We start from the raw sequence: 13,074 nt of genomic DNA on the forward strand, positions 1-13,074 counted from the left end.
TGAAAGTTGTAAAGTTCTTTTAACGTAGCTTTTTGCTTATGTTTGAGTAGATTATTGGACTACTGATTAATGATGTGTTTTATACACTAACCTGTAAAACGGTGCTAAAAAGCAAAAGCTAAGTACATTTTATTTCCTTCTGGAGTCTTTTAATATAACTTTAATTATTCTTTAATGTCTACATTTTGTCCTCCAAATAAGTAAAAGGATTCATACATTTGATTATATCATGCATCTTTGATTATAGACAAGATAGTATTTACCTCCTATTATTTTTATATTTTAGGAATAACAGCTCTGATACGTCTTTTGAATTCTGCTGGCGAGGAAGCCCAGCCAGGACTCACAGTTTTACTTTGCGAAATTCTAACAGCAGTCTACCTTAGTCTCTTCATTCATGGACTAGCAACGCATTCCAGCAGTGAATTGTATAGAATTATGGCCCATCCTTTTAATGACAAAATGTGGTCTGCTGTCTTTGGTGGAGGAGCTCATATTCCTAGCAGAGGACAGATGCAACAGACAACAAAAACTGGTTAGCTTACGCTTTTTTTTTACTTACCTGTCTTTTAGGGATTTTTTAAATATTTCTGAAAAAAACTTCTTAATTACCACACAAAATAGCTTGTCTTGAGTAGAAATTCATTGGGTACCTTACTCTAGTTCATGTTCAAAGCAATGTTTAAAAAGACAATACAGTAAATTGCTCTAACACTTAGTGGAGCTGTTGTTCTATAGAATAAAATACAAGAGGGGAGTGAATGGTAATGACATGCACTTCTGTGAATTTTTAATCCTATAAAAGCAGATTTAGGGTTAATCTTTTATACTGCTTCTTTTTCAGTTATGCCAGAGTGTAGAAAATAGAATATTAAAAATGGTTCTTGAAGAGCTCCGCTTTTGACTCTCTCCTGACACAGTAGCCTTATCTATGTTCCTTTACTGCAAGTACAGTGTATGTTTTCTCTCTTTGGCAGGTAGGCACTTCTCTATGCCTAGCCCACACCAGGTAGTAGTGTTCTCTGTGGAATGCGTGGGGTTTTCCAAATCCCTTGCTGCCATCAGTACTCATAGTCCTACCAAACATGCAGGCAAGATATTAGCTTTAGTATTTAGGTCTGTAAAAACAGTTTGCATATATAGAAATAAAACAGGTGAAGAAAAATTTCTGATCGCAAGCCATGAGCCTGAATTTAAGAACTGATCAGCATTTTTTGTTTCATCCGCAATTGGATTACAAGTCAAAAAAATTGACACATTTGTAGCATTTTTGCTATGCTTCAATTTAAACCAATTTTAAATATAAAAATAACATTGCTCAAACCATGGTTTGGCATCATCAGAAGTGTTTCAAATCCTAGTTTATGGAGGCTGCTTGTTTTGCATCAAATGGATATATGGGTAGTGATGACTGTGGATTTCTAAGTGTTCATCCAAGACACCAAAAGTGACAATTTCTCACTTTTTGTATACTTAAAATATTTTTAGTAACTAGAGAGAATCCTTTAGAATAGCAAACAAATAATGAATATTGTAAATACATGAATTCTAAATTGTCCTGAGATCGATTGATTTCTTTGTTTAAAATACATTTTTCTTTAGTGCAAATTATTAGTTTATCGATACAGAGTTTAGGATAATTTTAAACATGATATTCATGTAAATGCCTTGATAAAGAGAACTTTATATAAATGTAAATATACATATTTTAGTGAGTTATTACTGCAGAATTAATATCCACTTTTGTGTAGTTCTAGATGTGTCACAGACCTTGGAACCCGGGTAAATCTAGAAATTTAACTCTGTTTTTGATTAAATCTAATAAATTTGCATTTTGTATGCATTTCATAAGACATATATTTATTAGAATAGTTAGGCTCAGGAGTTTTGGGATCAGGATTTGGCGTTCTAATCCTGCATCTGACCATTGTTTCTCTGCAGCACTGTCTTAAGACATTGGGCTTGTTTGACAGTTTCAGCCTTTCTAAAATGGGGACATACAACTTGACATAGATGGCTTGTTTGGAGGCTTTACTCAGAAGTTTACAAAAAGATTCTAGTTATTATAGGTTCATAGATATTTAGGTCAGAAGGGACCATTATGATCATCTAGTCTGACCTCCTGCACAACGCAGGCCACAGAATTTCACCCACCACTCCTGCAAAAAACCTCACACCTATATCTGTGCTATTGAAGTCCTCAAATCGTAGTTTAAAGACTTCAGGGAGCAGAGAATCCTCCAGCAAGTGACCTTGCCCCATGGTACAGAGGAAGGCGAAAAACCTCCAGGGCCTCTTCCAATCTGCCCTGGAGCAAAATTCCTTCCCGACCCCAAATATGGCGATCAGTTAAACCCTGAGCATATGGGCAAGATTCATCAGCCAGATACTACAGAAAATTCTTTCCTGGGTAACTCTGATACCACCCCATCTAATATCCCATCACAGGCCATTGGGCCTATTTACCATGAATATTTAATTACCAAAACCATGTTATCCCATCATACCATCTCCTCCATAAACTTATCGAGTTTAATCTTAAAGCCAGATAGATCTTTTGCCCCCACTGCTTCCCTTGGAAGGCTATTCCAAAACTTCGCTCCTCTGATGGTTAGGAACCTTCGTCTAATTTCTAGTCTAAATTTCCTGGTGGTCAGTTTATATCCATTTGTTCTTGTGTCCACATTAGTACTGAGCTTAAATAATTCGTCTCCCTCTCTGGTATTTATCCCTCTGATATATTTATAGAGAGCAATCATATCTCCCCTCAACCTTCTTTTAGTTAGGCTAAACAAGCCAAGCTCCTCGAGTCTCCTTTCATAAGACAAGTTTTCCATTCCTCGGATCATCTTAATAGCCCTTCTCTGTACCTGTTCCAGTTTGAATTCATCCTTCTTAAACATGGGAGACCAGAACTGCACACAGTATTCCAGGTGAGGTGTCACCAGTGCCTTGTATAACGGTACTAAAACCTCCTTATCCCTACTGGAAATACCTCTTCTGATGCATCCCAAAACTGCATTAGCTTTTTTCACGGCCATATCGCATTGGCAGCTCATAGTCATCCTATGATCAACCAATACTCCAGAGTTCTTTTCCTCCTCCGTTACTTCTAATTGATGTGTCCCTAGCTTATAACTAAAATTCTTGTTGTTAATCCCTAAATGCATGACCTTACACTTCTCACTATTAAATTTCATCCTATTACTATTACTCCAGTTTACAAGGTCATCCAGATCCTCCTGTAGGATATCCCTGTCCTTCTCTAAATTGGCAATACCTCCCAGCTTTGTATCATCCGCAAACTTTATTAGCACACTCCCACTTTTTGTGCCAAGGTCAGTAATAAAAAGATTAAATAAGATTGGTTCCAAAACTGATCCTTGAGGAACTCCACTGGTAACCTCCCTCCAGCCTGACAGTTCACCTTTCAGTAGGACCCATTGTAGTCTCCCCTTCAACCAATTCCTTATCCACCTTTCAATTTTCCTATTGATCCCCATCTATCCAATTTAACTAATAATTCCCCATGTGGCACGGTATCAAATGCCTTACTTAAATGGGACAAAATATAACATGGTTTTACAAAAGGTAGATCGTGCCAAACCAACCTGATCTCCTTCTTTGAGAAAGTAACAGATTTTTTAGACAAAGGAAATGCAGTGGATCTAATTTACCTCGATTTTTTTTAGTTATTAGGGTATTTATAAATATATATATATATAGATTTAGTTACTGCAACTGTTACTTTTTTTGTTCATTCCTTTGAAGTTGACTTAAAGGAAATTAAAATTGGCTTATTCTTCTAATTTTGTTTTTGTTTGACATATGAAGATGTTCTGAAAGGTGATAAAGTTAGGGTTTTTTACTGCTTGGTTTTTACCTTGGAAGTTCAGAGCTTTTTTTTTTTACCCTGGAAGGCTCTTGTCTAGTGATTTGGAAAACTAGTACAGTTATGATATTACAGAAGTCATGAGGCAAAAACAAAAAATCCAGAAACTGTTCTGAAAAAAATCATACATAGTATAGTGATACCAAAAAAAATGGCACAAGTCCAATTTCTAAAAATCCTTTGCAGATGACTGAAATACTACATGCTTAAATAACAGTTGTGTGTACGGGAAGAAGAAAACAAAGAAATGAAGCACAAAGTCCTGCTAAAATTGGGGGAGTCAAAAGGGAGATATAGGGGGAAGCGACGTCTGAGTTGGGAATTCTAGCTATCTCCATCATCTGATCTCTCCAGCATCCAGTGACACATTAGTCATCCCACTTTATCCAGTCACTACTGACTCCCATTCAGCTTTCCTTCTGGACTGTTCGGTAACTTTCAAATATATTGCCCAATAATTCTGCCTGTCTTTTTTTCCTCATCATTTCCCTTTTACATTTTGTTAAGTTTTCACTCACAGGTTGAAATTAAAGACTAATGTTTCCAGTATTAAAAAAAAAAAAAAAAAAATTCAGGTATGCATGTAAATACTTCATAATAGCATACTAGTTCAAAAATGAAATACCTGATAAACACCTGCGTTATTTTTCTGGAAGTTTTTTTTTTTTTTTCAGAACCCTGTCAACATTTTCGTTCCCACAAATTAAGGATGTCAAAAGATGCTTTCTTATCTCATGGGGAGAGTTGCGGTAATGGGAGAACTCATTCTTTAAGGTTAGATTGTGTCCACATGAGCATCACTCAGCATCAAACTTTAAGCTTCATCTTGGTTCCTCTGTGCCATCCAGAGTTCATAAAGAAATCAGACGTCCCAAAAGACTTCTGATCCTCTGAGAAATGTGGAGTATGCATTTTTCTTTGATATTTGTTCAGATATTTGTCTGACTTTGGGCATTTGTCTGAATGTGGATACTGAGCTCCCCATAAGTTGAGTTCAATATCTTCCATGCCCAAAACATGTATCTTTGTGGAACATACTTAAGCTGATGTGAGGAAAGTTTTTTCAAGTGTTGCTTAAAATCTCAGAGCTAGTGACAGAAATAAATGTGTAGTTTTAATGTCAGTTACATTTTAAATCAAATTTTAAAGTTTGTTTTGTTCATTTGCCAAGACTAACCGTTCAAAATTCAGATTCCCTTGGAATAGTTTACACCCCAAGCACATAAAGCAGCATCCTTGCACTGCTTTAGGTGTTTTGAATATCACTTCTCGCAAGGAAATAGACTCCTTAATTCTATTAAGTAAAGATGGAACATATTTTTCAAATATTATTTTTGAGACACGCTTAATTTAAGTTTACATATTTTGGCAGCCTTGTAAAATGTTTCCATCTCCCCTGGGAATTGTTATTTTATGTATATGAAGTATTAGTCTTTCCGTTATCCATCATGATAAAACGGTAGGTGAAAAGATACGATACATTTCCAGGACCATTTGGAGAGTTTCAGTCTAGTTTCCTGAATAATTTCTGATTCAATTTTCTGATTGAATTCTGTGCAACTTACATAGAGAAATAAGAATTTCTCCATAATAAGAGTTCTGCAGAACAATTTTGATACTCGCTTTTGTTTTATAACAGTTAGAAATCCATACTTCATTTCATGTGCTCAGTTGCTTTTGAGTATTACTGTAAATGAAAAACAAGAATTTTCTCAAATCAAGTCTTTTGTAGGAATGATTTTTAACATTCATTCAAATAGTCATTTTGGACTTCAGATTACAAGTAAAATGTTTTTTTAAATTGCTTGTCTCCACAACTAAGGAATGATAATGAAAATGTTGCTGTTTGCGGTAAGCATGATAGCATTTGGATTGAACACTGAGTGCTAGTGAAATTCTGAGTCGCTTGAAAATGCTTGGTTGATAATTTTCTTTTATTGAGCATTTTTAAAACCTTTTAAAGACAGATCTGTGATCCCAGATACCTGTCCATCTTGTCTTGTAGATTAAATGGAGCCACTTCACTATTATTCATCAGGGTTTACTTTTTCCATCAGTTCTCAAATGTTGTGTGACATACCAGAAGAGGAATTAACACTTCAAAACCAGAAAATATTTTTAACATTAAAACGATTCCATTAGCTTATCACTGAACCACAAAACTTGAATTCATCATCGTTCTCAGAAAACTTTTCAAGAAACTTTGGAAAGTTAAGGTAGTTGGAAAGGAATGTGAGTACCTCCTTTGCTACCCATTTATGGGGAAAATGAAAAACGTCATTTTCCTTTGTTGTGGCTGTCTTTTGCTCCACAACCACAAGATTTCAGAGAACCAGGGCCCTCATCAAGCTGTTGCAACCCACACTGTAATGCCAGATTTGCCATCCCTTTGGACCTAATGCCTGTGTATGGAGCAAGTGTGCATGCGCACCAGGAATACCAAAACCACTGTCATGAAACACTCTCTGAATTTCTAATAAATTACTTCAATTGAACCTTGTGGTTTGCCCCACCACCCCTTTCCGTGTTGTAGCTTGCAAGGCAAGTCGAGGGTGTTTAAGATCCTAATATTTAAAGCTCCCAGACCACTTCAGATACTGGAATTTTTAACAACTTTCATTTTGTTGAGACCAACCATATTGGTGGAGTTGGGAGGGAGGAGAGTGGAAGAATGGAAAGAGAAGAGTAGGGACTAAATGGGGAGGAGTGCCTGCCAGTAGCTGAAGTCGGTTACCAGAACTTGGAGAGTAGTGCATGAATGACCTGTAGAACCACAAGGCTGGGTTTGAGATAGACTGCTCAAGGATTGACCATTAGAGCAAACCCATGTTGATTGTCTGCACGGTGTTAGTAAAACTGATATGTATAATAAGATGAACACGGAGTATGGTTCCCAGCTTCCTTCTTAAGGTGAACTTGAGATTTCATAAGGTTCAGTTCATTCATTTTTCCTCTTCTAAGTCCCTCAAGCACTTTGTGGACATTATGTGCTATGGCCACAGAAACCAGGAGTTTTGGCAGTCTGACTTCCTCTTCCTGCTTTTGGGTGGGGAAAGACATCTTCTGTCATACTCAAGTGGCTACATACTTCCTTCTTGTAAATATACTTTGCAGAAGGACTACGTGTGGTGGGGGCAAGAGGCTGCCTTCTGAAAGTCATACCTTTTTCTGTCCGTCTCCATGTCTTGGGCAGATGGGTTGTCTTCTGGATAGCAAAATGGTAATCGATGAACATTTTTTCTTTGTGTTACGGGACCGATGACAACACATACCAGACAATGTCCTCTAAATTCCCATGTAAATTAATCCAACTCTTGTTTGTGCTGCGTGTTGCCAGGCATAGCCCAGATTCCCGATGGGGGTGGGCTGGAGAGGGACTCTGTGGGAGCTGCTGAAGAAAGGAGAATTTTGGTTTTAATTTGTAAATTCACTTTTTGCAAAAGAGAGAACCAGTCTAAGGGTCCCAGCCAGGTAATGCTGTTCAATTTTATAGTCTTCTTGATTGTTTTGAGGGAATGGAGTCTCTGGCTAAAAAGGAGACTCTAGCAAGAAAGGGAAGTACTACAGGAAGTTGCTTAGTGGAAAATAAGGAATGGGACTTCTTGAGTCAGAAAAAAGAGGAACAGAGGTCCAAATTTCAGCTGTCTGAGTGGTAAATTTACAAGGTAAGAGCAAAATCCTTTGTTTTTCCAGAAATAATAGTAGTTATTTTCGAAGGTTGGTGTTCAGCCAGACAAAAGTATTTTGAGGTACCATTGATTTTATACTGGGCAGCATGTTGCCAAACTGGAAACCATCCCTGTACCAATGCATGGTACTCCATTGTCGTCACATTTTACTGTAACTTCTATACTGTCATCTAAAGTAGGACATCTGGATTCACAGACTGTTTTTTTTTTAATCTGCCTCCTATTTTAAATTTGCCTGCTTTTAAAAAAATTGTAATTTTTTTTTTTACTCCTAAAAAGTGCCATTTGCTAATTTGTATCAGTGTTGTAAATTTAATTTATTGGGAATGAAGATGCATTTTTTCAGATTCTGAGTATATTAAGATTAAGTTCAAAATCACAATCTCAAATTTCTTTTAAATTGATAAACTTTGTCTTGTAGCTAACTATACACATTAAATTTGACTTTACTATTAAAGGTAGCTAATGATTTAAGATCCTAAATGATATGTAATCAAGAGAGAGAAGGTGGATGAGGTAATACCTTTTATTGGACCAACTTCTATTGGTGAGAGACAAGCTTTCATAACCTACCACATACGGATTTTTAAAAAAATATGCTTATGAACTCAAAGGATTATCAAATGATTGTTTCAGAATGTGCAAAAGTAGGTCACACATGGTGTATGTGTCAAGCCACTTATATTAGTTAAAACTCATTCTAAATTCAGCTCTCTAAAGTATCAGACGAGTGACCAAGGGCTAGCTGGCAAAATGCTAGAGGAAAATACCACCACAGGTTATCAGAAATAGCAACTGATAATATAGCAATTGATTTTTGAAATACACTTTTAAAAAAACTTACAAATTTGTTTATTTCTGTATCTCAGAACAGTTTTCTTTTTCTGCTTCATTTAAACATTGGAGTAAGTTTCATTTTTTGTGCCGAAGCTAAAATTACACATTGAATGATGCACGTGCATGCTATTTGAGTTGGCTGATAATCTTTAAACAACAAAATATGAAACATTGTATTACAGCATATAGATTTGCATCATTAATTCAGGTAAGTGAATTCTAAACAGTATCCGTAAGGGGAAATATGTTTCTACTTAGCCACACTGTTCTGTTGTAGCAATGTGGTGACAGAATATGCACAGTTCAAAAGTAGCTATCTTAGGTTCAACATGAAGTCTAGTTTTCCGCTTGTAGCAGATGCTGAGTTAAACATACATTACAGTTTCATTTGTAAAGCATATCACAATAGAAACAACCCCTTCCTGTTTTCACATGATCATTGGATTCTGACGGTTTTCAGTAGGAACTTTCCATGTTTTGTTTCATGCCTGAAAGTGTATTTCCTTTTTTGGAAGTGGGAGTGAAATCCCTTCAGCCTCTTCGAATTTTGTAAGAGTTAAAAATTGTTCCCATTTAAAAAAAACAAAAAACTAAACCACTCTTAAGACAGGACTGTAGCAAAAAATAGCTTAAGCTTGAAACTTGGAACAGACAGTACTCCTTTCAGAGCTTAGTGCCTTTTGATTGGATTGAAAAAATCTAGTTTTGATTAACCAGAGTTATGAACGTTTGAAAATGTAGAATAAAATAAAATGAAAATGCATAGTAGAAAATTCCCTTGTCGTAAAATGAGCTCTGCTCATAATTATAAACATTTTTCTTCAAGTGATTGCATATGTGCTTTGTACTAGGTGTATGTATGTCTCATGCACTGGTGCCAGAGTTTTCCCTCGTGGTTCCCATGCAGGCGGCCGTACATGTCTCTTATGCCTCGCGCCAGGTGTACAAAGGATGGAGGGCCTTCCCCATTCTTCAGTTCCTTCTTACCGTTGGTGGCCAGAACTTGCTGTTTGCTCATTCCCACTGTGAACTTGCCATTTACAGTTGTTAGACTGTGATACTCGCTTTGGGTCCTTTGGGCCTCCTTTCTTTCTTGTTGTCTTTTTTCCTGTATAGTTTAATCTGATTGTTAGTGGATGCTGGGCTCTGCCCGGTACTGGGGGAGCCTATGCCATGGCCCCTGGCTTCAAGTCCTGTTCCAGGTGTCAAAAGTTCATGTCCGTGAGCATCCCTCACTCTTTCCATTTTAAATGCTTGTGAAAAGGTCACATAAGAGATGAGTGTACAACTTACTAGAGCTTCAAAACTAGAACTAGAAAGCAGAGAGAAAAACACCTCAGGTTCATCCTCATAGAGGCCGCTCCTCACCTGGCTTTGCTACTGCCTCAGTTGACTATAGGGAGTGCTCCCTTGGCCTTAACTGGGGAAGGAGACAAGAGGTGATAACCTTGCCAGGACATTCCTCAAAGAGGCAGAAGTGCTTACAGCGCTCTCTGCCTTCAAAGCCAAAGAGGGGGATGACTTCCATGTTGTCATAGTCCTGTGTGTAGGACTCCTCAACTGCAGAGGCTGGCCACTTTGGTACTGAAGACAGAGTGCACCCTTAGGCCTGCCACTCCACAGTGCTCCATCCTAGTGACTTAGTCAAGCCAGAACCTTTGACTCGGGTTCCAATGCCGGGACAATTGAGGCCAACTACTTCCTTGGTGCTGATGCTGGAGCTGTCCGCTTAAGCGGAGCAAAGACCTATTTCAGTAGTAACCTCTGTGGAGGCATATGTAGCTGCAGAAGATCTGCTAAGCCTCTCAGGACCACTCTTGCCAATTATTCAGGCTGACAGTACCTGTACAAGCCTGTTGCATGTGGTGTCCATGCTGGTTTCCATGTTGGGAGCTGGTTTGGCACCTGCGATTTCAGGTCTGATAACACTCCCAGCAATCTTGATCTTGGCTTAGACACCAATGGTAACAGTTCTCTCTCAGTGCACAGTAACTGTAGCTCAGAAGCCCCTGATATTGCAGTCCCATTCCACAGGCCTGTCACAGATCACATTCTCAATCTCCTGCAATGTTTCCTGGTACTGCTTCCCCCTGGCCTTCAGTGTATTTATACTCTTCCTCAGAATCTGAAGTGGATTCCCACTTCAGAAATCCAGTGCATTCCGAGGCATTGTTCCCACTATTATAGAAATTATCTTGATAAGTGGATCGAAGGAATTGAGTGCCTGGTCTAGGCACGGTTGGTCTCCGATACCATACCAGCCCCATCATTGACCCTACTGGTTACCATGGGGAGATGCCTCCAGTGTCTAGGTCCTCATCTCCACCGCACTACAGAAATTAGTCCTTGAGAGGGGAAGTACCAAAGAGTTGTTACCGAGCAGCCACTACATTATGGAAACATATTGCTGAGGGGGAAAGTTTCTTCACGTAGTTCAGACAGGCCACTCAGTATTCCTACAGAGCTCCTGGGGTACTGAGGATTGGACCACCCATTGCCTGCTTTGGAAAGACCTTCTACACTGGCAGTTCACGACCAGCTTCAAGAAGGTTCAAACCTGTTTTCTCTGAACACCTCATCCTCATCACTGGATGAGACCCTGGCAGCAGTAGCATCTTCTCCAGTATCTGATGACTTTTAGTCCGATCAGGAGCTTCTGAAAAGGAGGACACTGTCTCTAGGAACTCGGATAGAGCTTGAGGAGGAGAATTCCCACGAACTCAGACATTTTACACTCTGCTACAACAGGGAAAGTTGCTCTCCCAATAAATGAGGCAGTCATGCAATCTAGTAAAGCTTTATGACAAATCCCATCATCTCCTTGTACTGGTGGCAAAATGCATGGGATACAAGTACCAAGTTCCATCACAAGGCTGAGTGGTTTTATCAACACTGCACATCAAGCTTCCTGGCAGCGGTGACAATTAATGAACTGCATTGCAAAGGTAGAGCAAAAGTGACACCAAGAAAAGGACACAAATTTGGATCTCTTTTAGAAAAAATGTTGAGTCAGCTGTGGACTTAAAGCTGCTTATAGAGAATTATGAGGTTCTCTTGGCCCATTGTGATTATTCCAGTTGGAATGCCATATCAAATTCCTCGACAAGTTACCAGATGTTTCCAAGGGTAATTTACAGTCTCTCTTAGTGGAAGGTTGGCTGGTAGCACTAGCCCCTTTGCAAGCCTCCCTCGATGTGATGAACTCAGCTGCTGAAGTTTGGGCAATGGCAGTAATTATGTGGTGTTTGTCAAGGCTCCGGTCCCCAGGAATTCCTGTTCAGGTACAACAGACCATTGAAGACCTCACTGCAAAGGATGTACCTTGCTCTCCTTGAATAAGAGCACTAATATGTTAAGACTCTAGGGCAGTGTTGAAATTCCTAAGTCTGTATATGCTAGCCCCCAGGATAATCAAGTTTTCAACTTCAGTTTCTACCAAGGCAGTAGGGCTACAGCCCTAGAGAGACTGATGGGTACAGGCAGAAGCACAAACAGCAAAGGAGAAGGCCCCAGCCATCCACCTGGAGTGCTTCTGCTAAGAAGCCACACACCTCAAAGCAGCCTTTTGGACTCCTCCCATCAGCATACCAGATCTTAGTGAAAATCTTCCCCTTTTTGGAAACAGGTTGCCTTATTCACAGGGGAATCAGGATGTATCCTATAGTTCCTGTCTTCACCCTATCCCTTATCAGGGAACCATCTCACAAGTCTGTAATAGGGTGGGAAGTGCAGAATCTACATTTCTTGGGAGCCGTAGAAGAAGTGCTTTCTCAGTACTGGGACAGGATTCTACTTCTGCTGCCTCCTAATACCCAGAGCAATACCATGGCTCTTCAGAATTTAAACAAGCTATAATACTATATGGTTTTCTTTTCTATTATCTCTTTGCTAGACCCAGAAGATTGGTATACTACCCTCAACTCCATGGTTGCATATTTCCATGTGGCAATCCACCCTGACCACAGGAAATTTCGAAGGGAGTAGGAGATCACTTTCAGTTCATATCCTTCAGCCTGTCTTCCACACCAAGGGTTTTTACCAGATGCATGGCAGTGGTAGCAGCCTACCTCCATCACAGATGTCTGTACCTGGACTATTGGCTGGTCTGGGATCGCTCCTGTCAACAGGTAGATAGAAGTATCCATCGAACACTCTATTTGTTTTCATGCTCTTAGCCCTGGAAGTGAACAAAGAGAAATCTATCCCCTCACCCCGCAGAGAATAAAATGTATTGGGGCAGTCCTGGATTCTATCCTAGCGAAGGCTCTTCTGCCAATACCAAGTCTTATAGCTTTACGAGACCCTTGTGTGTCCTCCAAGGGCCATGCTTGACCTCAGCGAAGAATTGACTCAGGCTCCTGGGGCATATGTCAAGTACATGTATATGACCCCTTCCCTCACCATGCCTGGCTACATATCAGAGGATTACAGAGGCTCAAGTCAATGTATCGCCCTCAGATACATCCCCTGGACACACTAGGATGCATCCCAGACAAGGTCCTATCATCCCTGTATTGGTGAATGAACCAAGACAATGTCTGTAGGGGTGCCTTGTTCTCCCAGTCTCTTCCCCGTATGACTTTGGTAACAGACGTTTTAGCCATGGGGTGGGGAGTGCATCTGGGAGAGACCTGCATGCTCAGGGTTTGTGGTCCA

General features: G+C 39.4%; 1 protein-coding gene across 3 annotated transcripts in view; it reads left to right on the top strand.

The window, feature by feature from the left end:
* Nucleotides 1-13,074, top strand: part of DMXL1 (Dmx like 1) — a 143,557-nt gene that overhangs the window by 87,500 nt on the left and 42,983 nt on the right. For 2 of the 3 annotated variants that reach the window (XM_048850819.2, XM_048850822.2), the window contains one exon: nucleotides 287-535. In XM_048850819.2, coding sequence (XP_048706776.2) covers nucleotides 287-535 — 249 coding nt within the window. Of the gene's footprint in view, nucleotides 1-286; nucleotides 536-977; nucleotides 1,092-13,074 lie in introns of all 3 variants that reach the window. The other variant, XM_048850824.2, reaches the window with a different exon arrangement.

This window comes from Caretta caretta, chromosome 5, assembly GCF_965140235.1.
Source record: "Caretta caretta isolate rCarCar2 chromosome 5, rCarCar1.hap1, whole genome shotgun sequence".
Classification (NCBI taxonomy): Eukaryota; Metazoa; Chordata; order Testudines; family Cheloniidae; genus Caretta; species Caretta caretta.